The sequence below is a fragment of the Ammospiza nelsoni genome, chromosome 1, assembly GCF_027579445.1.
Source record: "Ammospiza nelsoni isolate bAmmNel1 chromosome 1, bAmmNel1.pri, whole genome shotgun sequence".
In the NCBI taxonomy this organism is placed as follows: domain Eukaryota; kingdom Metazoa; phylum Chordata; class Aves; order Passeriformes; family Passerellidae; genus Ammospiza; species Ammospiza nelsoni.
Window position 1 is genome coordinate 140,998,241 of NC_080633.1, and position 25,885 is coordinate 141,024,125.

Genomic DNA, 25,885 nt, shown 5'->3' on the forward strand with positions numbered 1-25,885 from the left:
TAATAAATAGTATTGATTTATATCTACTTTATACTGTCTCAAAAATAGCAACAGTAATCACTAATTTTCTATAAAATCAGACATAGCTTCTAATGATTTCAGGTTTAATAGGCAGTAGATAGCCAGTTTCCTTGCCCTGTGTCAGCAATAGTTAAAGAATTGTGATTGGTACCTCCTTGCTTCTTGAGTGCTGTTAAAACAACAAACCAGATTGTTATTAAAGCTTATTCATAAACTTTCTCATCTTCCATCCCTTGCCAAATACTTTGGAGGTGTAGTAGGAGCAGATTTGCTTGCCATACTGCTGCAGCGAAGTCTGCACTTAATAATCTGTTCTACTCCAGCCAGAAGACTTGTGCAGAAATCATGCATGGCATTGTTGGCTTCAAAATATATTTCAAAATTTAACATCTGAAAATTACTGTCACATCAGTTAACCTGTGCAAGATTTGAACCTATGTGACAAGTATACTAAACATTTTTTTAAAAACTTTTAAAAACTTCTCTGGGAGTAAAGCCATTAAAATTAATTCTTACTGTGTTGTTTTCTAAATTACTTACATTTTAAGCAAAATTTGTGCCAGAACTTACTAGAACTTAGTTACAAATTCTATTTTTGTAGGCAGGAAAGATCTAGTCACATGCCCCCTCCTCCCCTTCCCATTCTCTTACAACTGACACTTCCTGTGCTGTCCCTGGATGAACAGGAAACAAGTCTTGAGTGCAAAATGTGCCGACGTCACTCACCTGTCATAAGGCAAGAAATCCATACAACCCACAAATCAAGGGTAATAGCACCCACACAACAGAACCTGGGAAAAGCATTCACTGAAGCACTGGGCTGGATGAAGCACATAGACCCCAACCCCTCCCATCTATCTCCTTCCAGCAGACACTGAACTTTTTCATTAAAGCACTGTTGCCTTCTACTGCACATACACCATTCATGCTTCACCAGGAGAATTACAAAGTAAACACATACAGAAAGTGTGCAAAAAATGGAGTTTGAAAAGTGCTTGTAACTGAACTGACAATTTTCACACTAGCTTTATTAGCAGAAGACACAATTTTTCTTCTCAATTACGCTAACTATGCAACAACTATAAGGTGTGAGGATTCCTATCTCTAGAAAGTTTAAGAATTTCTGCTAGAAATACAAATTTACCAATACAAGTAAATGACTAAAATGCTCCCTTACATTTGCATCAACCCTTTGTAGGCTGCACCACTCCTGTGTAGTGATGCCACTGCTGGCAGTCAATGCAGTGTCAAGTGTAAATGGGAGCATAGGAAGCTGCAAGTGACAAAGTGACAAGAAATCCAATTTCAGTGTTCAGCTGCATAACCCACCAGGAGCACATTTTGACTTGTAGGTCATCCATAATAAATTATTTTCTTCTATACAGTATGATCTCCCATGGAGAACTTTCAAGTGTTTACAAATACTTTCATAAAAGAGCAAAAGCAGACTTTTTTATCAGGCAGGAAACAAAAGGTTCTTTAAAACTGTTTAATTACACGTTTCAGGTAAGCACAGACAATACAGGTAGATTTCCCACCACTCAATATTTACATTCTTTTCCCTAGGCTTGAGCTGTTCATTTAGAGTGTTTTTCAATCAACATCCTTGTCAATCACTTGCTGCAAAGAAGGGTGCTGGAAAAGAACTATTGCAGGAAACATTCCATCAAGGCATGATTTTCTGTAGGGCTTTTCTTCTTTAAGAACTACATACTAGTAGTTCAAGATGTTTTGGGAAAATCCTGGCTTCCAAGATGACCTGAAGAATGCACTGAAACCAAGCAGTGTGTTGAAGTCCTATAAATAGTTAAATCAATACCAACATGTATCTTGTGGAGCTGAAATTCTCTTTTCACTGGCACTGCCATTGCTGTGTGGCTTCTGTTAGGACAGTTTTACACCAATTTTGTTTTGTTCCTTTTTCATTAGCCTTTGTGCCTCTTTCTCCATTTTCTTTCGCTGTTGCTCTGCTGCTCTTTTTTCCCTTTCCGCTATCTTCTGTTGTCTGTAATTAAAGAAAACATAAATTGCTAAATAACACACATGCGATTTTCAGCATGCTCATACCTTAAGTTCCTGTCAATACATAGGTTATTATAACTAATAAAAACAGAGCATCAGCCTATTGTCATTAGGCTCAGAAAAGTCCTTTTACTGTGCTGAAGTCCTTTTTTCAGATTAATCTAGAATTGTAGAATCTTCTGAGTTGGAACCCACAAGGATCATCAAAGTCCAACTCCTGGCCTACACAGGACCATCCCCATGAATCACACCATATGCCTCAGAGCATTCTTCAAACAATTCTGGCGGGCTTGGTGCTGTGACCACTTCCCTGATGAGCCTGTTCGTGATCACACTCCAGGTGAAGAACTTTTTCATAACTTTTCATAACTTTTTCATATCAAACCCAATCCAACCTAGCTTTAGGCAGTAATATTTGTTCAATTATTCAGCAATTTAAAAGCCACTAGCTTCTCAAAGATTCAGAGTAAATGAATCAGTGAGAGTAAAGACAGTTGCAAGGCCTAGAGGAAAAACTACAAATCTATCTAATACTTTCAGCAGCAGCTCAAAAGTTTTGAGTTTTTGCTGGTTTAGGGATATTTTTGAGTTTGTCACCCATTACTCTACATTCTACCTGACAGCTGACAGAGCTGTCAGTGCAGCAATATGCAGAGTAATAATATTTGCCACATTACAGTGGCAGATTTTTATATTTCCCACGTATCTGAAGTGATGCAGAAGGGAAGAGGCACTGTGTTTCTTCACCAGCCAATACACAGAGACAGTAAAGTTCCAAAAAGCCCCATGTAGTTAATGCTGCTGTTCACGAGCAGTTCTGAAGGGAGGGATCATGGCAGCTCCTGTTTCTCTCCCCAGGGTGACCCACAGGACACAGAGCTCCTGTGCACAGCAGTGGTTTCACGCCCTCTACTGTCTGGGAACCTGCACTCAGTTCTACTAGAGACAGACCTTCAACTCGCCTCAGACACAGCAACTGGCCAACAAAAATACAAGTAGCTGTTATAAACTAAAAATGTGTGAGTTCAATTGCTTCCACTGGGATAAAAACTTCGTTGGTAATATAAAGTCTGAATTGTAGATAGGTATCTAAAATTTGCAGAAGAAACTCAGTTCCAACTAATTCAAGTTAACTGAAAACGCAGTTTGTCATCCACTATACCAATTCACCACTGACTGGAAAATTTCAGTGTATCCCAGCCTAGAACCTGTGGAAAATGGGGAAAAAAGAGACTACAGGAACTTCTCATGCTCTGATAGCCTACTCTTCAGCACTTTCTGCATGCCTTAATTCCAGGGAGCATTTGACTTACTATATGTGCTCATTTCAACTGTTATGCTTATACATAAACTCACCAGAGGCCACAGGACAGTCTTCACTGCTAGTTAGCAGGACACAGCCCACTTCTGCATAAGTGATCAGCACTCCATTACTACACAAAAATTATTCTGGTCTTACTAAGCACCCACAGGTACCAGACACAGCAGGCTAAGGGAGACCCTCACTTTTTCTGCACACTCATTTCATTCTCCAAAAGCACCACTGGAGTACAGTCAGCATTAACACTCTGGAACATTACAGGACTGTCCTCTATTTGGCAGTCTGAAATATTATACAAGCTTCTTTCAAGTGATACACTTAGGCATTAAGTCACCATAGTGGCCACAGGATCTTCAGATCATTTTGCAGATCAAGATGCAGACTTCTATCATTAAGAAGAGACTCCATTGCACTTCCTTACTACACTCTGTTGAAAACAGAGTCGGGCCTGACCAGTTTTATGTTAAATATTTTGCTTAAGTTTTATGTTAAATGTCAGATGTTAAAAACACCGGTGATGTCTACTGCAAGAGAAACTAAACCCAGTCGGGATTTCTTTATCAATGTTGCTAAAAATCAGCCAGGCCTTGACTCATTTACAGATAAACATTGTTATTTTTGTGTCATGAATAAAACAAAGGTTTTACTTCACCCAGCTGGGGTACAGCTTACATAATGACCAGCTGTATAGAGGTAGCCAGCCATAGCTGGACAAGCAGTAAGCCATAGACATCTGGAGTTCTAATCATATTTTATCTGCTGCAAGTATTTAGACACACATCCCTTCTATAACAACTGCAGTTTGATACTTTTTAGTGAGGCCAAAAAGAAACCCTATGAGAAGTAACCATTTGAGTTGAACCCTTTTAACAGTAAAGATGGTAGGCTGAAATCTTTAGGATAGGTTCAACCAAATATTATGACACTATGAAAAATTAAAGCCTTTGGGAAACTCCACTGCTATCACCATGTAAGAGATTGCTCTTCCTATGTATTCTAGAGCATGAACCTGACAGTTGGCAAACAATATAACTTAGCCCATCCTGGAAATATTCACTGCACAAATTTTACACTCCAAGAATAAACTGGCATATACATACACCAGGTAATTTTTAATAGCTAATTCATGTATGACAAACCATCTGTAATAGAATGTGGCAAGGGTTAAGTAAATATAGTGCAGCCTCTGCAGTAGCAGAAGTACCTGTTTCATTTCTCAATAAAAAAACAAACAAACAAAAAAAAGTTTTTTCACTGCACCACAGCTATTGAAGATCTTACTGAGTCTATTGATATTCTTTACAGGAAAAATTACTATCTGTGGAACCAAAACAGCCCAAAAGCACATCTTTCACATCACAAAGCTTGTATTTCAGTACAAAACCTGAAACAGTAATGAAGTTTAAAAAAAAAAAAGGAAAAAAAAGAAGACCAGCATATTACAGCGACCTGAGTGGGTCGCTGCTGGTGAGAGAGAGACGGTGAATCTTGTATCTTGATCAGAAGGCTGAATTTATTAATATATGATATAATACATTATAATTATACTAAAAAGAATATAGAGAGAGGTTTGAAGAGCTGCTAGCTAAGCTAAGAATAGATAGAAAAGAATCCACAACAAAGTTGTGTCCAGGGACTCAGTCCCCTGGCTTGCACTGATGATTGGCCCTTAATTATAAACATAGAAAATGAGCCAATCAAGGTGAATCCCATTGCATTCCACAGCAGCTGATAATAATTGTTTACCTTCTCTTCGGGGGCCTCTGGCTCCCGAAGACACAGAAATATGAAAGAAAAGGATTTCTGTGGAGAAATGTCTGCGACATCTCACCTTTCTAAATTGTATAAAAATAAAAGAAAAATGCTGATGTGGAATGAACAGGAAATTCCTTCACCTATAAAATATAGAATACTAATAATTCACTAAAACAATCCTACAGTATAAGAAAATTGCAAGAAACAATGCAAAGAGAATTCAAGTCCATGCAGCTGAGTTTCAGGAACAGTCCATCAGCTGAAGTTGTTTCTTTTGGACATCTGAGAGTCCTTTTTGGTCCTGAAACAGCATAACACAATTTTAAACAATTTGAACAATTTTTAGAATGTCCTTTTCTGGCCCTTCAGCGCTTCAGCACTTCAGAGCTGCTGCCCGCCTATTTTCAATCTTTTTTATTTAATTTTTAATTTTTTTTTTTTTTTTTTTTTTTTTTTTTTTTTTATCAGAAAAGCAAAAGAGCAGCAGCCAAGCAGAGCAAGGCCCTGGGGGCCCTGGCCCATACTGGACCAGGAACCCCAAAACTGGCTCACACAGGGGGACCCGGACCGGTAGGACAAACCAGAACCCCTCGAAACATCAAGAGGCCTCGCAGCGGGCCCGGCCCAGGAATTTCCTGAGCCCAGCATCCCCGGCCAAACCCATAAGGAAGGCTCTGCATTCCTGCTGCAGGCCTGAACCTTTCTGCCAGCACAATGGCAGCACGGGCAGTGAGACGCTTCCTTTCCCCTAAACCACTGAGGCATGCCAGCAGCAGGGAAATAGAAGCTGCCCCGAGAATCTTCATCTCGGGTCTGGGAATGTTTGTTTCCCACAGCAAACCAGCTATGGTCTCCTCCAACTGTGCCCTCTCCCTCTGCAATACATCGGGTTTGTCTCTCATCCGCCCCCTGGCTTCATCCCCATCCCCTCCGGGCTGGGAATCAGAGGCAAAACTTTCGGGAGCCCCCTCCCCCTCGCCGCTAGGGCACAAGAGAGGCGGCGGCCTCCATGGGACAATCCCCGAAAAACCACCCCCCAAACCGCCGAGAATGCTGATCTTAAAAACAGGCAGCCGGACTGCCACAACAGTGAGCTGGCGGGCAGCCCCTGCTCCACGGAAGGAGAGACCCCCTGCCGGAGCGACTGCTGGGACGTCCGGTGGAAGCATCGGGGAGGGAGTCGAAACTGGGGAGGGAATCGCGCTGAGCGTGGGATCCGCCGCGGGCTGCTCCGAGGGTCCCGCGGGCTCAACTCCGTTTTCTGCTGCTGACTCTGGGGTCTGCTGTGGAGGCGGCGGGGACACGCGGGAACACGCTGGTGCTGCGTCCTTGGGCTCTGAAAACGGCGGCGGGCACGGCACGGGCACCAGCGGAGCTGGGAGGAGCGGCGAAGCGTCGCCGTTGCTTAGCAACAGGTCAATCGGCGGAAGTGCTGTCTCTTCGGCCTTCTCCGACACAGGCTCTGGCGGGGGCAGGGAGGCCGGTGCAACCGCGGGCGGGACCTCCTGGAGAGGCGGAGACGGGATCTCCTGGAGTGACGGCTCTAGCAGGGCCGTGGAGGAAACCTCGGAGACCGGTGCCGCCCCCGTTTCTGAAGGCGGAGTCTGAGAGGCCGGCGCTGGCTTGAGCGGCCGCTCCCATCCCCCCGGAGAGAGAGAAGGGGGGGAAGGAGACGACTCCATCTGAGCATGCTCCGGAGCAAGAGTAAAAAAAACTTCTTCGCGCCGCGAAGTTTCGGCCCCCCCCGCCGCGAAGCAGGGGGGGGAAAAAAACCCAAAGTCGTCACCCACGGGGTCTTCTGCCAAGGGTGGTGGAAACGGAGCTTGGCCATAACAGTTAGAAATCCATTGAAAACAAGCTGCTCTGCGCTTCAGGACTGGGAAAAGCTTTATAAATGCTGAGTAGATGGAAGGCAACACGCGTCCCTCCAGGCAGACGCACTGGATAATCGAGTCCGTGCACTCCCAGACAAAAACATCCAAAGCATACAGAATATCAGTAAAGAACCCAAAAAGCTTTGCCCATCGAAAGAATTCATAGATATCTGTTTTTGACAAAAAGAAGCCGTCTTCCCTGCACCAATGTTTCCAGAGGGCTATTATTTTCTCCTCTGAAGGGGAGAATTGAATCTCTTCTGGCAAGGCATGGGTCTGCCATACAAACAGCCACAAGCTACGAAGGGCTGGTTCATCAGGGATAGAAAAGTGAACAGTACCTTCTGAAAGAGTCCAGCTTGCTCTGGCCAGCTCCACAGGTCTGCTGCTCTTTTCCATCATCTTTCCTGATGGTTTTCCAGAAGAAAGATTCTCTTTGTGGTCAGCCTTGGCTGTGAACTCTGTCCAAATCAGGATCTTCGGTTCTCCAGCTCCTGGCTTGAATCCACTTTCTGAGGTCACTTCAAAGCAACCATCAAATGCTACACATACAGGATTTTTACCCAGTGCAGCAATTTTGCTCCTCTGGTCTTATCAGATTAATTTTTGCTCTGACACGAGGGGTCACCAGATATTACAGCGACCTGAGTGGGTCGCTGCTGGTGAGAGAGAGACGGTGAATCTTGTATCTTGATCAGAAGGCTGAATTTATTAATATATGATATAATACATTATAATTATACTAAAAAGAATATAGAGAGAGGTTTGCAGAGCTGCTAGCTAAGCTAAGAATAGATAGAAAAGAATCCACAACAAAGTTGTGTCCAGGGACTCAGTCCCCTGGCTTGCACTGATGATTGGCCCTTAATTATAAACATAGAAAATGAGCCAATCAAGGTGAATCCTATTGCATTCCACAGCAGCTGATAATAATTGTTTACCTTCTCTTCGGGGGCCTCTGGCTCCCGAAGACACAGAAATATGAAAGAAAAGGATTTCTGTGGAGAAATGTCTGCGACACCAGCAAGATATTGATCAGAATGTACACACCGATACCAGATAAAGTTTACAAAAATATTTGCATTACAACTCTATTTTCACACGTTAAGCTGCTGCAAAGCAAGACTGACAGAGATAATAAATTGAATAAATTCTAATTATGATTAGCACATTGAAAATGAGCTGGTAACTTCCCTGTTGTCTTATTCCACAGATTGAAAATGTGAATTTTTCAAAACATTAAAATAAACACTTGATCAGATTCCTCATTTCTTTTCCCCACAATCCCTATTTTCCTTAGAATGATTTTTTACTATATCATGTCTTTATTTCACTAGTGGACCACAGAAGCCATGTGCTTGTAATTAAATGAGTAGAATTACAACAGCCTAGGAAGCTAAAGCTGTCTGAGGCTGGTTACCTGACTATGTAGCAAGCAGTAAAGTTTGATACAACTGTAAGTCACTACCAGTTCAAATCATTGAGTATGATAAACTTAATTTGCATCCCTTTACTCTCCATACCCCTTAAAGGAAAGAAGAACACAAACTGAACAGCTGAAGCATTCACACTAACTTTGTGCAAGACTTTGATTTTATGTTCAGCTAGTTTAGTTAAATTACAAAAGCCTAGCTCCTACAGGGATTCCAAGAACATAGTTATCACTTCACCTTCTATCCTGAACTATTTTTACCTTAAGCACATGGTTGTGATACTTTTTAGAAGGACATCAAGTGGTATTTTACCTAATCAAGTAATGTCATCTGAACATAATAAATTGTTGGGATTGGTGGAGGGCCATTTTTTTAGCACCTGCATGTGCATGTGTTAATGTGTTGTTCCAGTGTTCCAGTGATTTTCAGATGTCCTCTACTATCTCATTTATTAAATTAATTAGATCCAAAATGTCTTCTGGTGAGTACCAGTTACACAGAGATTAGATGCATAAAAATAATTTGTCTTAAGAGGAGTTAAAGAATTCTTGGCACTTACCAGGAAGGTGCCAAATAAACAAATGTGATTCTTTTACATGTAAAACCTTTACATAGTGTTAAATTAATTTCAGTTACCTAAGAACTTCTTCTGCCTGCCAAGCAGCATCTTCCTCTTCTTCCCAGGCATTTGTATTTTCTTGCCAAGTATCCAGGTCTCCCAGTTCAGGCTGAAACAAAGAGAAGTTCTAAGCACATGGAAAATTAAATAAAACACTGGTGTGTGACTGCCAGAGTGGCTCCTGGATGACAGCAAAGTTTCCTTAACATATTTTTAACCTTAATGCTTCAGACTTACAGAAATATTTGATGTATGGCAGTGCTTCTCATCTTACTGTCCATGCTTTTCTTCCTGCTATAATACTGAGCTTTTTCAGTTGTCAAAGGGTTTTTTTGGACAAAGACAGGAAGGAAGTAGTGGAGTGCATTTTTAGCAAGAGGAAGACAGATTGAGCAGATTAAATGAGTAGATAATGTAAAAGATTTCTGGCAGTTGCATGGACAAACCAACACGTACATCCACTTGTTTTTATGTCCAGTATCAGCTGAGTGACACTTTTACTCACTAAAAGTCCTTTCCTGAACTATTTTCATAAAAGACAGTGCAAGGAGGTGGTATGACCATTCTGTACTGCTTCCTGCCTGTACCCTTTTGTGCACAACGTTTATCAAAAGAGAAACACTGTTAAAAAAGGCAAAGGGCAAGGGAGGGAGAGCATCTCCTGCTAACTGGCCAGGTCATTAGGCAACTAGACAAATTTTTCAAAGGCTAAGGAGTAAAAATTAGGAGACTGCCACACTACAATTCCTACACAAAAAGGGAGAAGCAGAAGGTTAAAAATGGGTCCAAAGCAATAAAGCAAAGGTAACTTAAAGGTTTTCAAAAAAGCCTTCTACTCTTTTGTTAGTAACTTACTGAGTAAAACCCAAAACTTCCAGTTCATTGCTTTAGCAGATTTGCAAGCCCATAAGTATATGGAAGCTTCCTACCTTTTTATCACTGATCTGTCAAGTTTCTCTGCAGAACATATTGGACTACTTCATTCTTCACTCAATTTAAAAAAAATTTACATCCCCAACTATTCCAATTACTTCCCACAATGCACACCTTAGGCAGACTATTCCTTCCCATAGAGAATATCATTTAACTGACAAATACAAGATCAATACTTAAAGCATACTTACAGATTGGTGAATAAAAGGAATATCTTGTGTGGCTGCTAATCTGCTAGAGAATCCTGTGTTTCCCTCTGGAATTCCAAAATTTAAAGGCTCTCGTTTTTTAATAACTATCTGAAAATATTCAAAAAAAGGAACAAAAAAGTGGTAGATTAAAGCACTGCAGAGATTCCTTGGTCATATAACTCTCTGTCCATGAAGGTTCAGCTACACAACACCTCACTGTGTCTTAAACCTGGCCAGGTTCTTAAAGCTGCACAGCAAAATGAACTTGTAAGTGAAAGATAAATACAAAAGACAAGAACTCCTCCTCCCCCCACTAGCATATTCTTTAGTCACATAGAAACCTGTGACTGTATCAAGACAGAGAATGGGAACAAAGAATCACAATTCAAACAGCCACATCTCCAGTACTCATAAAAGTACCAATTATGTGACAAATTGCTTGGAGAAATCCTGCTTCAGTGACAGGTCACTTTAAGCTACTACTTTTGAGGACAGTGCTGTCTGCACAGTTGTACTGCACTGTAATGTCAGCTCTCTCAACTACTCCACTATCTGTGCAGTTTCAATAGCTGCAAATTTTCTGTCAACATTTACTAATAAGCTCTGTACTGATTTGGCTGAAAAGCAGTGCTTTTCCCAAAACAGTTGCCAAGATCACATAACTTTTTCACTTGTCTTGAGCACAAGGCAGAAACTTTGTTTAGCCTACTTCGAGCCTCTTCTGCTTCCCAATGAGGCAGATCCACAGTTCCACTGCCTGTATGCTTGTACCAATCCAAGAAAGGAAAGAGGACTAGACAATCTTATTGTCTTATTGGGCAATGACAGTCTGTTATTTGACTGAGGATCTATTTCCAAATAGATCAGTATAGATGAGTGACAGCATGAGTAGACTGTACCTCAAATCTCAGGGTTTATATTGAGACATTCAGTGGAAATAAACATAAATTCATACTGAATGGTGGTAATTTGGCCAAGTTAACAGGGATGTTTTTTACAGTGCCTGCAGTAATCCCTAGAGAGATATTTAATAGAAACCCAGTGTTTAGCACGGACTCTTCCTCAGTTTTGTTCTGAACCTGAAGTGCATTCTATGAGGCAAAAAATGTCAGTAGATATAAAGAAGAAATCTACCTCTCCCTAGCCCTCTCCTACTCCTCAGATTTTGGGACAGCAAAATCCTTAGAAGATTCTAAATGTACAGAAAGCTGACACCAGGATCACCTCCAGTTCACAGGACCACAGGAAGATTCATGTTTGAAGGGGCCTCAGGAGGTTTGTAATCCAATCTCCTCCTCAAACCACTGTCACTTTAAAGCTGATGAAAGTACTTAGGGCTTTTCCACGTGGGGCTTAAAAGCTTCTAGAGATGGAGGCTGCACAACTCTGGTAACCTATTCCAGTACTTGTGAGGTTTTTCCAATTGACTCAAAGATCTGCAAGTACCCAGCTGAAAGATTGACAAATAGAAACAAAACCTGCAATCACCAGATTTTAATCAGCATTTATTTACAACCTTGATGCTCCTGTAGAGATGCCCTCCTGTCTTGTCTCCAGTTAAAATGGATATCTGAAGAACAAGCTATTTTGAAACCAGTTCCCTAATTCCAGCCTCCCCAATATAACTTGGTGAAACAATTAACCATTGTTTTCTGAAACAGCAGGGCTGCTCCCTCAGACTTCAATAGAGCAAGACATTGAATGTCTTTGTTCAAAAAAGGATATGAGCACAAATGACTAGAGGGTTCTCCCATTATACTTCCAAGAACTTTTAGAGTATGAAACTATTCATAAGTTTCCAATAACATGAAGACTAAGTATGTAAACATCTGATAGCATCACAATTGTTAAGATCTCAAAGGTCTTAAAATTAAACATGATAAACTACACACAAACATCTATTCTCATTTACCAACAGCACCTTCTGTAAGTTGCCAATTTACTTGCTTTTATTTTAAAGCAAGGAAGACCCTCCATAAATATAGTTGAAAATGTAATACTTACTTTTTGAGTTTTTCTTATAGTTGGTGCCATATCTTTGAAATAATCAGGTTCAATTTGTTCCAAAGAATTTTGTGGAGCAGCCACATTACCATTGCCACCTTCAATCTTCACACTTGTAGGTGCATCTTCATCCCATGAAGACCAATCTTCTACTTCAGGCTGAATATAAGAATATGGTACAAATTAATACTATCTGCAGGTAAAATCTTGTCTTTTTATAACTTGCTAAGATATATACTTAACACTGTATCACATATATCACATTATTTGATATATTTCTTGGATATATACCAATTCAATATTGTAGGACTTCTATAATCACCCTGTTATGGGATTAAGTCACCTACCACTTTAACATTTACCTGCTTAGGAACAGATGAATAATCCACTGTGGTTGGCAAAGTTATTTGGTCTCCACTTAACTTTCGCCCTCTTCCAGACCTGAAAAAAAAATGTAGGATTCCTCCAAGCTCTGAAAACATGAGCACTAAGTTTAAAAAAAACAAAAAAGGAAGTCTGAGAACAGCACTACTGAAAATAGTCATGGCTAAAACATTCAGTGCTTCCATTACCTTTGTATTAACTACTGTCACTAAAAGTCAGCTAAGCAAAGGAATTTCATCATGAATTGAAAGTTGTTTTCACAAGAATATCAAAGTGCAATTTACTTTTCTAATTGCAGTGAAATAGAGAAATACTTCTAAGAAACATGAAAATGGGCTAACTCATCTGCATAATTCAGTCACAATTTTTAGACTGTCAGTGCTTATGAAGCAAGCACTAACAATCTATACTTGCAAAAGAGCCATTTCTACTGTAAAATGAGAAATTTTTCTATTTGTCTTAAACTTTAAGCTGTGTCTAACAAATAGCTTTCTAAGCTGCTTGATTTGAAAGCCCCTCTGAAGCTCTTTTTTCTTCAAATTCTAAACAGAGGTAATACAAGATTATGCAAGTTAATAGCTTCAATTCATGCTTCTACGTAAAGAATACCATTTCAATGCATTTCAGCAACCATATAAAATAATTTTAATTTAAAACAACACTAATGCATTGCAAATAAATTATCTAGATATCTACTTTATGACATACAAAGATCAGAATAATTAAAATATTCTTAGCTGACATTCACTGTATTTTAACACCTTACAACACAATAGAGTGCAATTCAGACTCACATTTATGTTTTCCACAAAGAATGTAAGGTCCTACAGCAAAGCAGTCATGAAACTGACCTTATGTAGCTTGGGAAATTGAATGTTTTTTTCTTACAACTGATGAGAATAAACCGGGAAACTTCAATTTCTAGTTTCTATCCATTAGTTTTAGTATTAGAGAACACACTACCAACTGACTAGCTGAATTGCTTGTCATATGACCTCTACTATAGGCTGGTGAGTGACTAGATATATTTTTTCTACTCTAGACCAATATTCCTCCTTAGACAAGGTCAGGTGCTATAATCAAATTTTCAAGTTTTATATAATTAACTCTACTTGCCTTATAAACTGTTCCTTCAAGTCTGAAAAGCAACAGATTTTAGGGGTAAAGGAAAGTGAGAACACTGTTCCCTCAAACACATTAGAGACTTCTGGTTGACAAGATTTACTGGACATCTCTAAAGGAAATCCAAGCTTGGAAACAACTTCCTTCAGACCTCTACAACACAGACACCCTTAATACTATTTACATTTAATACTATTACAAGCCATCACTTCTGCACTGACTTTCTCTATATGAGCTACGAGACAAGCAAGCAGCTTGTAACAACATTAATCAAGTCAAAATGGTAACAGGGCTGGAGGTAGGAGGAAAGAGCTTTTGTCACACAACATCAGAAAGAATATAGTACACAGAGCAGCTCCAAGGCAGGCTACAGATCTCCACTTCCTCTAGGAAGGGAACAAGATGCTTAGAGGAACAGCTGCTCCACAGCCACCATTAGATACTGATCACTGCTCTGAATGCCAAATGCCTCAAAAATGATTGGATTTGTTTCTCCTTAGTAATAAGTAGTATTCAGATTTCTCAGTTGGAGATAATTAGATATTTTAAATGGAAGGAAGTGTCATCTCTTCTTATACTTACACATTTTATTTCCTGAAAGATGGATTCAGGCAGTCTGTTATTTATCAAGAAGAGATTTAACTAAAGAAAGGACTAGTACTATTTGTAAGCTCTATGCTGCCTAAAGAGTTGCACAATCTCTACAGGCACTTGCTCAAATGAAAATCTAATGTAAACTATGTAATCTAAGTAAGTACTAAGCTCATATCCATTGAATTAAAATGCACGTTTAATTAAATCACATTTGCTGAAAATTAGTCATAGTTATATCGAGGGGTGCATTACAGGAAAACAAAATTTATCAAACTACACTTTGCAGATGACAGTGAACAGAAGAAACATCTGTAGTTAGTGGTCTGAATTAATGTGATCCAGTGCTTATGTGCTTATGTGAAAGACTTAATTTTCATTTCTTTATCTAATTGTTATTAAGCAAATAAAGTACTGTTTCAGAGTACTTAATGTACTCTGAAACAGTTTCTCAGCTGTTCATTTCAAGATGTCATTTAGAAGTTGGAAAAACGAATGAAAATACTGTCACGACACTTAGAAAACAATTATCTGCTTATAAAAAATATAATTTGAGAAATTAAGGATCCACATAATACAGAAGTTATGATCAACTCTGTTTTGATTTCTTTCAGAACTTGAACAGCAAGTTTTCTTAATTTAATTTGGAATTCAAATCACAGAACTAAGGTTGACATCTATATCACTGTATGCAGTGTTAAAATGTATCCTTTTAATGCTTCACTAGATCTGTAAGTGAGTTGTTACCAACAACTCAAGAGCTTCCTCTTACTCTTGGAATAAGTAAAGGAGAAGAGGAAATAAACAGTTATTTTGTGTCTACCACATATTCTGCATACACTTTAATCCTCACTGGGAAAGTAATTGTCATCATACAGAAAAAGAGAATACATTTCTCTAGATTGGCATTTGTTTATGTAAACAACATGCGGCAGAAGTGGCAGGAAGCACAGCAGTTCGTATGACAGCACAGTGCCAAGAACTGCCTCAGGTACTCTACTACTGTATCACTGAACTCTACTACTCCACATTCACTCTTGAGGATTTTTAGATTGCTTCAAAGTACTACACTGCAGCATTCATGAGTCTACAACTCAAAAGAACACCACATATGACTTAAAAGAGTGTAAAAAATAAACCATTCTTCATCATTAAAAAGAAAAAAAAGCCATTCCTTGAACTTTAATCACGGTCCTCCAAACTTCTGAAAGAATCTTCAATAGGCAGAAGAATCTGAAGTCTCAGGCAACTGTTTTTGACAAACAGGATGAGAACTGCCTACATTTGTAATGACAGCCTACTGACTGATGACAGAGTGGATGCTCCCATTAACTGAATCTCTTGAAACACAAAGTATCACTTGCTAAGCACTTTTTAAAACTGTGCAGCACAGCTTTTCTTCAAGTTTGACATGGAATAGTTTTAAAAGCCATTTTAAAACCCTGTCATAGCTGTTTATAAAACCTTATTCAGCCACCATACAACAAAATACACTCACAAATACACTACACAGACTTTTGGAACTCTGAACAAATAGCAAATTAAAGAATTCACTCAATTTAGTTTTCATCTGTGTTGATTGTTTTGCAATTAGTAAAATCAGAGCTGGTAAAAGTGGTGGCTGGTGCTGGGGGAAGGGCAGAAGTGCAAGAATCTGTAATTGAAAAATTGAAAAAAAAAAAGGTAACCAAATTAAGTAAGACTTGCTTACCTGCATATTAACTTTTTAATGAACGAAAGCACTGCTGCCAGGCAAGTACAGACTTTAAAGAGTCGAAACTGTGTTATGGCCATGGTAAGAAACACTTCCTGCAAAAGAAAAAAGATAGATGCAGAGGATTATACAACTTTATACAGTACCTAAAGCCAATGGCCTTAGTTGCTACTAAGCTAGGAGCAGTCAGTGAAACTTATTGCAGGGAAAGAGAGCAGGTACTTGGAGCAAAGACGCTACCTGCCTACTATCAGGATCTTTCACTGATGTAAGTAATACAGGTATCTACTATATATGACCTTTAAAGAAACAGCACAAAATCACAGGTAGAGTCACAGTTAAAGACACTCCTAAAGGGGAAGTGTAGGCAACCATCTGCAGTGCCTGTGCAGCTGATCTGTTCCAGACACTCCACTGAACAGTGGCAGTGCAAAACAGAGTACTCATCAGAGAGAAGCTCTTGCTTGCTTGAGCATATCATGCATATACAAATTATAGATTTAGTCATTAGGTGAAATTCCAAAATTAGCTGTTTAAGTTTGCCTTCCATTTTGATGGAAATGTATGATGAGAACACTGCTTATTTTAGAACTAGTCTCACTGAAAAATCATCATCAAAAAAAGAGTGTTCATCCTGTGTGAACTACTGCACCAGCTAACCCACAGAGCTACTGATATTTCTCTGCCTGACCGGATCATGATAGCAAACACAGAAAAGAAAAAATTCATCTTTGGCTGAAGCCACTTCTGTTTGTAGCTATTTTTTCAGTGACAATTTGATAATCTAGAGAATTTATATTTATCACATCACATCATTCCAACATACCACCTTGAATAACTACAGACTGACTCAGAAAAACCTGCTGGAATTCAAGGATCTCTTTTCTCTCCTGTAGGTGAACATTTCAGAGTAAAGAGTAAGAGGTTAGGCTTCAGAAATAGCTTTGCATTATAAACATCTACACTTGTAACAACATACTCTGTTGCAAGTTTAACATACCTTCTGGTGAGAAGAGAAGGCAGCCCTGTGACATTTTCCTCAGGCCATGAGTATTCCATGGAAGGACAGCTTGATTTCAAATATGCTATGGCATTTAAATCACTTTTTATATTCCAGGCTTTAAGTTAGGAAGAGTCAGGAAGGTGGATCATTAGGTACGCTGCTCCAATACTGTCCTGAGGATTTTATTAAAAAGGTACACAATGGGATTTGTGAGCTTCAAGGAGCATAGATGTATTTTTATTGGTGCTCATTTGCTAGATAACATAACTATTATTAAACACCATAGTAATATAGTACTGGAAATAGTGCTTTACATGTAGTTCAGGACAGGACTTTCTGCTACTGAAAAATCATATGGGAGCTGATAAACAGGCCCTTTTACTACAAAATGAAAAGCTTAAGTTAGCAGTAACTACCAAATTACAGACTGCACTACCAAGCTGTAGCTCAGGAGAAAGGCTTTACAGGACATGTTTCACCTCTACTTCAATATTTGTGTTATCACATTTCATTTCATGGGAGACTTAAAAATGTAGAGAACTTTATACAAGGTTGGATTGGCTCTTTATCTAACAGAATTAGCAAGCAGTCAGTTCCCACAAAGAAGCAAGAACAGACATTGTCAGACATCTTTAGCTTTTAGTTTAAAAGACTGGACCATTATTTCATATTATGCTCAAGCACTTCCTAACCTTTTAGAATGGGCAATGTTAACAATATGTAGATAACAGAAAAATGCATCAGTCAAGAATTTAAATGATTAGGAAATAATGGAAGTTAGTGAAAGAGTGAACAGTAGTAAGATGGAAAGTTCTCAATCCAAAAGGTAGAAATTACTGCAAACTAACACTGAATTGGTGAAAGAAAATGTTATTTTTATGAAAGGCAGCTAGAAGTTATCTGCCTAGGATGTGAGGCATGAAGAGCATGTGACTGCTGAAATTATTATAAAGGTACATCTTTTCTGAAAGAAAGCCTGTTTGGAAGCTCACTCCACTCTACCAGAATTCACTCTTTTATCAGCTTGGGGGGCAGGAGGGAAGCAGCAGAACAGTACTCAGTATGAGCAAGAGTAAAAGCTCTTTTCCCTCATTCAGGCTATCTAACTGCTACACTGGACACTACACACAGACCCTAAATTTAAAAAACTCCTAACTACTGACTGAGATGGCCGTTTTAGGAAGCCACCAAAAACCTATGCAGACTCAATATTATTTGTGCCTAAAGTCAAGGAACTAGGAAGATTACTAAAACTAAAACTAGAACAAAAAACTAAAACCAGAACAATGTTCAAGTGTGTCACTTACCAATACATATATTTTCAACTCACCATTTTTTCATATATCGAATTGTATCCTGTATTGAGTTTTCAATATAAAGTTAAACAATTGAAAAAAAGCACAATCCACAAGAACTCTGGCTTGCAGAGTCAGTGGACTTGTGAAGTCCACAAGAACTAATCAGCAAAAGTTAATCCATTTCCCAGGTCATTCCCAGGTAAGTGACTATATTTCCAGTACCACCAGTATGCCCATCTGGCAGAGCTCAACATCTATCATTATGCCCATGACAATCAGATAACTTGCACCTCTCCACCTTCCATGTGTCAGGCAAAGATTTCAGAGTTACAATGAGACACATGGCCAGTTCACATATTTGTGATAGAGATTTCATTTCAGCTGAGCTAGAACTAGGTCCTTCAAAGGCTGGACTTGATGACCTTGGAGGCCTCTTCCAACCATTTGTGATTTAAGATAGTAAGTTTGTTTTGTTTGTGATTTAAGATAGTAAGTACTGTTTTGCCCACCTCTTTTCTGAGCATTGACTGCAGTCTTCCCAGTTAAGCTCCCTACACTATAAACTGTCAGATGCACAGCCAGTTTTGTCAACAATATGCTATCAGCCAGCCATAGTAGTGTTAGCAATAATTTACCTTTAAAAAGAACTTTCCTCTATGTACCTGCTTTTTATTCTATTTATGATATGAAGCCATATATATGTATTTATTTAATTAATATTATTTTTTATAAATTAATTTAAATCAAAATCTTGAACCAATTATTGTCTCAAGGTAAGAAAAAGTCAAGCATTTTCCCCTTTGTCTGAAACAGCACTTGAAATGTGAGCATTGTTGCTCTAAGAACAGCACTACCTGAAAAGTTAAAGGTTTGCTAAAGGTTTTGAGTTTTGTTTGGTGCCTTCTGGGTTGGGTTCTTTTGTGCTTGGAAGTTTTTTAATGTTAATTAAATTTCTCAAGCTAAACCATTTTATATTCGGAAGCAGTTGTATGAATATAGATGTACACAGAACCCAAATTTTCCTCAGTTCACTGCAAACTTAATTCACATGATACCATTATACTAAGCTGAACTGAAACAACTTTTTCATCCTCTTCTTGTCCATCTTTCTCAGACATTGGAAAGAAGCACAGCCATGTACCTTCTCTTTCTCCTGGGAAAAATACTGACAGTGTAATGCTAAATGGCAGGCCACAACCGTCCTTGTTTTCTTAAGCCTTTCCTTGATAAACATTCCCAAAAGGAACCACAACTGTATCAGCAGTCAATTATAACACAGGATGACAGATACATAATGCAAAGTTGCAGTGCTACATCAAGAATCCTACAACATTTCTTAACAGATAGAGGCAAATGTGAAATACTGGATTAAAATTCAGAAAATCTGGTAAGGGTTGTCTGCCAGCCTGATACATCCTTCTGTGTATCACACCTCATGCCTCAACTTACCATCTATAAAACAGGATAGATTTCCTTCTCCCACTACTGGAATTGCTTTGTTACATTTATGAGACTTAGGGTCAACTGAACTTCCATTACAACAGATATAAACAAGCAAATAAATCAAGACATGAATCCTAATCAATTTAATACTCATGGTCAACTCAGCAATTCTGTAACAGACACCAAATTTAGCTGGAGTTTGACTTGTGCGTCTCATACTGTCTTCCACTGGTAAAAAGTCACAACAGGTATTCACATGGAACATGAGCCCAGAAAGGACTAAAAGACAACAGCCATGAGAAGTTATACACTTTAGAACCAAGTCAGAAGAATGAGGAAACTCAAACATTATAGGGACCCATAAAGGAAACAGAATTAAGGGAGGCAAAGTTCAGAATTTTACTGAACATTTTTACAGCTTGCAACAGCAGCCTCATTAGAACTCCTGGCACCTCTGACTTCACTGAACATAGCCAGCATAGTCCACCTCAGGAGGACTGGTTCATCAACTATGGTGCAATAAGCAAGATTCTCACTGTTTATCACTGTACAATAAGCACACTGGCACCTGGAGAAACACTTCCTCTTTCATATCTAACGGTACACACAAATACCACTTAAACAGGATCTCTACAGACAGAGTCAATTCTAAAATAAAGTCACTTTGGGACACTAAAATTATTTCAGAAACTTCTTTCCTCCTAGTGAACTCATATTCTACTGCCACATCAGCTTTCTTTCAGATCAGCTCACTTGTAACTCTGGAATGTAAACACAAACACACCTTGGAATCAGTGATTTTAGCCCATATTAAACACAGCTAGACAAATAACCAGACGATGATGCTTAAAATAATTTGTCTGAAACTGAAAGGCTCCCCTCCAATTTACATAAGGAGACGTGAGAAATGCTTCACCCTCCTAACGCAAAACAAGAAGTTCATTTCCTAGGACTTAAGACTAACATGACCTTGAGTGTTAACATTTGTCAGCACCAAAAATCCATACTGGTTCAGTAGTGCTTTCGTGTTGTCACCAGAACAGCTGGTGACAATACCCTAGCAAAGTTTCAGTGGTAAGGATAGAATTTTTTGAAAGGTCCTCTCCAAGAAACTGAATATAGCTACAATCTCACTAATGTGAACTCCTGAAGCTTTATGTCTTGAATTACAATAAATTATACTCTTCAATGCAATATTAGTTAAGATAGAAAGTTTATGTCTACCGTTATTCTTTGACAATTCTTTACCTGTATATGCCACTGTCTTGTGAAAACCAGCATACAGAATACAGCTTGAGGTAACACAATCTTGTGAGACTACATTATAACTTCATTCACTTCATAACTTTGCAACAAGTCTTTTACATAATGCCCTAATTCATGTAACTCACTTCACAAAACTTAAGTTCTCAGACACAGAACCAGAGCTTAAGAGACCCCAGTTCTGTTCCACTCCTTATTTGCCATCCCGGACCTAAGTTTTCTGTAACTATGTGCAATGCCAGAGACAACAAATTAACACACTCATTGTTACTACTATAAAATCATCTTGCAATGCCTGTCTTGACGAGCACCAGCTATTTACAAACAACAACACTACAAGACGGCCTAAAGAAGTTTCTGCAGTGCACATGTGTATTTCCACAGAAATACAGCTCCACAGAGCTATAAAGCAGCAAGCTGTGCCATTTTTCACTAGAGATGCAACTCAGACACACTGTGAATTCAGGACCAAATAGCAGTGCCCTACCTCGGCTACCGACCAGCCGAGTCTTGAATATTATTAGGAGACAGCACTGAAACCAAATAGTAGCACTTAATTTTTCTGTGAGCTGTTAGAGATTCTGAAGTATTTAAAACCATGCTAAGGAATTTTTACTCTATGTATTATTAAATTTGCTCGTCAGCGTAAACAGTAGGTAACCCCAAGCAATGCCGTCCCACCACGAGTTCTGACAGGCGTGTACCCTCGCCCTTTCCCACAGGGTGCGAAGCCCCTCTGTCCCCAAACGCTGCCTGTCTGCCACATCGTGTTCTTCGCAGTCCATGAGATTCCCCCCCACGTCGCCCCGGAAGAGGCCCCGAGCGGTCGGGCAGAGGCCGCGGGCCTGGCGCTCCCGGGCCGGCCAAGCAGCCGCGCCGCTGGGCGAGGGCCGCGGGGCCGGGGCGCCCCGAGCACGGGGCAGAGCAGGGCGGCGGCGCTGCTGCGGGAGAACCGCAGCTCTGCCCCGGGAGAAAAGGCGCCGGGACCGGGCCCCTGCCCAGCAAGGCGGAAGCGGCACTCGGCAGCGTAGGAACCGACACCTCCCGCTCACCTGCCCCGGCGGGGAGGCCTCGCCGGGGGTCGCGGGGCTCCAGGGGCCGAGGCGGCCGCTCCCGCAGCCTGCGGCCGCCCCTCATCCAGAGCCGGGCCCGCGCCGCTCCGCCGCCGCCTCGCGCGCCGCCATCTCGGCCCCGTCACCCGGGAGACACGCCCGCCCCTTCCGGCCGCGCCGCCTCCCGTGCGCTCCGCTCCGGCAGCGCCGCTCGGGCCGCGGGCACCCCGGGCCGTCCGAGCGCCTGGGGCAGTGGCTGGGGCACCGCCGTGCCGGGCTGCCCGCGGCCCGCCCCGCCAGCGGCCCGCGACCTCCCCCGTCCGCATTCCTCCCGCCCCCACAGGGACTGGGGGAGGTCTGAGCCGGCTCTTTGCCCTTCCGGGGAACTGCGGGAAGAAGGCGTTGGACTGCAACCGCATCGGGTTGCTGCACACGTGGCAGTAAAGCTGTTCCTCTGTGGTCGATAGGATGCTGAGCTGTAAACTTGGATGTTACTAAAAAACAAACATGGTTTGAAATCGCTTCTGACAGGTGCTACCCTAGTGTCCCAGTTTGTTCACCAACTGCTTGTCCATTTTAATGGCTGCTTAAGTGGTGTTAGTGTTAAGGCATTCCAGAGCTCTGTGTAAACCTCCAGTTGTGTTACACTCGGTTGGTGAGGTAAGGGGGATGTTTGTCTCTTTCTCCCATGGAAATCTAGTCAGTTCTAGAGCAGCACTAATAAAGCACTCCTTTCAACTCAACTCCAAGCTGTAGCACTCAGTTGTGTGGTTTTAAAATATCTTCCAATAAAGACTTCCTGCCACGGGATTTACTCAGCTGCTGTGTTCCCTGTGTGTGTCGGGCAGTGAGGAGATGGATGAAGGATGATGGCTCTTGTGAGGAGGCACTGGTATCAGATAGAGTTCCTTCATTTCCCTTTTCCCATGCCCTAACAGACATCATGACTGCATTTCCACAACTCTTCATCAGGAAACAGGTCCCAGAGGGACAAGGAGAAAAACATGATCTGACCATGGGGCAAGGACCCTGCCACACAGGACACTGGAGGGGTGATCTGGGGGCAGCTGAGAGTCCAGACTACCAGGCAGGTTTGTGGTGATGAGGCAGATCTAAGGACAAGCCAGTGAGTCTGCACTGGTCCAAGATCAGTAGAGAGCATAGCAAGTCAGGACATGATTGCGGCCAAGCTTAGGGGAAGCGGTTCTGTTATGTTGAGGTGGGGATTGACACCCTTATGCCTGCAGAACCCAGCTTCAATAAGAGAAACATATATGCAATGCTGGCTTTAACATCAAAACCATTTCGAAAGTATTAGTGTAGCTGAGGTATACCTTCCAGTATAACTTTCTACCTAAGCAGAAACTGAAAGAAAACCTTCATCTACATTAAATCAGAAAAGCAAATTGAAAAGCATGAAACACTGGGAAAGGTCAGGCTGTAAAAGTAGCCAGTTACAATTCCTTCCAGAACACATACTGGTTATGCCATTACAAAATATATATTAAGAAGGGAATATAACAAAACGAGAAGGGAGAATTTTAACATTTCCTTTCTTATGAAAAAAGAAAGGAAATTTGATTTCCTTTTAGGACAGGAAGCAAAATCTTACAAAACTGAAAAGAAAGCCTTACAAACATTCTGGAAAGGAGATAGGATCAAATGGAATGCAATTGAAAAAAAAACCAAAAATCCAGAAAATCAAGACTTTGTGACTACAAGAAAATGGACTGGGATTATTTCAGGTGCAGTGCAAAGGACCAAAAGAGGCCAAAAGTAAGCTCACAGATGTTGCAAAAGCAGGGGAAAAAGTCAAGGAGGAAGACATAACTTGGAGGGGAAATATGAGGGACATGGCATGGAGACTTAAAAAAAAGAAAAAAAGAAAAAAATCTTCCCCAAAGTCAAAGCCATCAAAGGCAGGCCATATGCCATCAAGTGCAGGCACATGCAGCAAAGCTTCCCAAAATTGATCCCCGCTGAAGGCCAACACAGATAAGAAGGACTTACACACACTCTGGAATGGAGATACCATCAAAAGAATTGCAATTGGAGGAGAAAATAAAATAAATTTGGGAAATTTAGTGGCTACAAGAAAATGGACCAGGATTACATCTGGTGCAGTGCAAAGGACCAAAAGACTCCAAAACTAAGCTCCCAGATGCTGCAAAAACAGGGGAAAAATCAAGGAGGAAGACACAACTTGTGTGTTTAGAAGGCTACTGGGACTGAAGATTTCACTACTAGTTCTATAGCATGTGACTGTTGCCTTACAAGCTGGCTTTTACCTCTTCACCTTGTTCTTCATGGTTTTACAGGACATCCTCAGAATCCCCTGCTCCCTCATCCACCACTCTCCAAGTGTTATCACATGAGCTCCTAGATCCAATGTACACAATATACAAACCATGTCCTGGATACCTAAGCCCATCAAAGAAACAGAGGAGCGGAGCTGAAATTCATTGAAACCTTGGCCACTGGCCTGCAGGACAGTGTTCAGTGAGCAAGCAAGGCACATGCTGCTGCAAAGACAGGAGTGCCCCACATTGACTGCACCCCATGAGCTCCATGGCTGTGGAAAAATATTTCCCTTTATGTATTTTGAATCTTCTGTAGCCATGAATGAGTTGTTTGTAACTTCGTATTTCAGTTTTGTCAGACTCTTGTCACCAGCCTGCCAGGTACCCGCTGTAGCAAGCGCAGGGCCTGCAAGGCCTTCCCGGTGGTCCGCAGCCTAAGATGGGAAATGCCAAGTCATGATGGCTGGACCTTAGAAGTTCCTCTCCTGCCTCCAGACCCTGGCTTATCTCTCTGTAAGATTATAGGTCACTTTCCTTCGGACCTTTGCTATTGGACAATTCCCAAAACTCGTGTACCCTATATAAAGAGCTACTTTTGCCCAGTTCAGAAAAGCTGTCCCTGATACCTTCATTTCAATAAAGACATCCCTGTGGAACCTTATACAGCCTTCTCCTCTCTCTCCCTGTGTCTGCCCAAGGCACTTAGCAAGCAAAGGGCTGAAATCTAAAGAGCTGATCTCACTAAGAGCTGAGCTTGATAAGGTAGCCTGCAGCTCTGGAACCTGCCTGAGGGGCCTGCACAGGTCATGCTTGATTGGACTTCTCTGTCTCAGATACCCACGGCAGCCAGGGTCGGGAGATCCCGAAATGCCAGAGTTGCCTCAACCTGCCACATGCAGTCAACCTACGACCTCCTCAGCTCCACAGTCACCTTCCAGCTGCTCTCCAAGCTCCTCTTCCTGGCAGGCTCTCCTGGGAGAGGCTCTGTCTGCAGCCAGCCCCAGTGCCAGTCCCTGAGCTGGCTGAGCTGCTGAGGGCTGGCCCAGGCCCTGGTGCAGCACATGGGAGGACACAGCTATAGCAATGCTGTGATGTCCTCGACAAGGGGAGAGAATGATGAGGAGGACTCCACAGATATCAGAAGGCTAATTAATTACTTTATTATACTAAATTATTTTATACATCTGAAACTGAATCTGCCAAGCACTCAACCCTGCACACACTGCACTGAACCTCGTGACTGTCAGCCGACAGTCGCGACACACACCCACAATAGGTCCTGCTAGGCCAAGGAAACAAAGCACCATGACTTTGGGTAAACAATCTCCATGTTATAGTCTACTTTTGCACAAACAGAGGCACGGCAAATGATAAGAATTGTGTTTTCTTTCTCTGAGGTTCAGAGAATGTGAATCCCAGAAATATTCTTGGGAAGAATTGTGCCTTACTTTTCTCTGTGAAGAGAAATGTGGGGCTACACACGGAGGCCAAGCGTCCCTTGCGCGACCACAGCCGTGTTTACCCAGGAAGGCCACAGGAACA

At 41.1% G+C, this 25,885-nt stretch overlaps 1 protein-coding gene across 2 annotated transcripts; it reads right to left on the reverse strand.

Moving 5' to 3' along the window:
* Positions 1–1,496: 1,496 nt before the first annotated feature.
* EBAG9 (estrogen receptor binding site associated antigen 9) lies at positions 1,497–22,224 on the reverse strand. 2 transcript variants are annotated; one of them, XM_059484902.1, is made up of 8 exons: positions 22,044–22,202; positions 16,985–17,160; positions 15,982–16,079; positions 12,536–12,614; positions 12,174–12,332; positions 10,170–10,277; positions 9,063–9,154; positions 1,497–2,026 (listed from the first exon to the last, which is right to left on the reverse strand). In XM_059484902.1, exons 3-8 carry the CDS (start codon positions 16,062–16,064, stop codon positions 1,906–1,908), a joined length of 642 nt encoding a protein of 213 aa, XP_059340885.1. In that variant the 5' UTR covers positions 16,065–16,079; positions 16,985–17,160; positions 22,044–22,202; the 3' UTR covers positions 1,497–1,905. The 2 variants fall into 2 exon arrangements, with proteins under 2 accessions (XP_059340885.1, XP_059340877.1); XM_059484894.1 differs by lacking the exon at positions 16,985–17,160 and having other exon boundaries at positions 22,044–22,224.
* Positions 22,225–25,885: the final 3,661 nt, after the last annotated feature.

Coding starts and splice junctions, on each gene's coding strand:
- EBAG9 (XM_059484894.1), bottom strand. CDS start 16,064: ATGGCCATAACACAGTTTCGACTCTTTAAAGTCTGTACTTGCCTGGCA. Junction 12,615..15,981: donor ATTAAAAAGTTAATATGCAG/GTAAGCAAGTCT, acceptor TTTTTTTTTCAG/GTCTGGAAGAGGGCGAAAGT. Junction 10,278..12,173: donor CTATAAGAAAAACTCAAAAA/GTAAGTATTACA, acceptor GAATATTTTCAG/ATAGTTATTAAAAAACGAGA.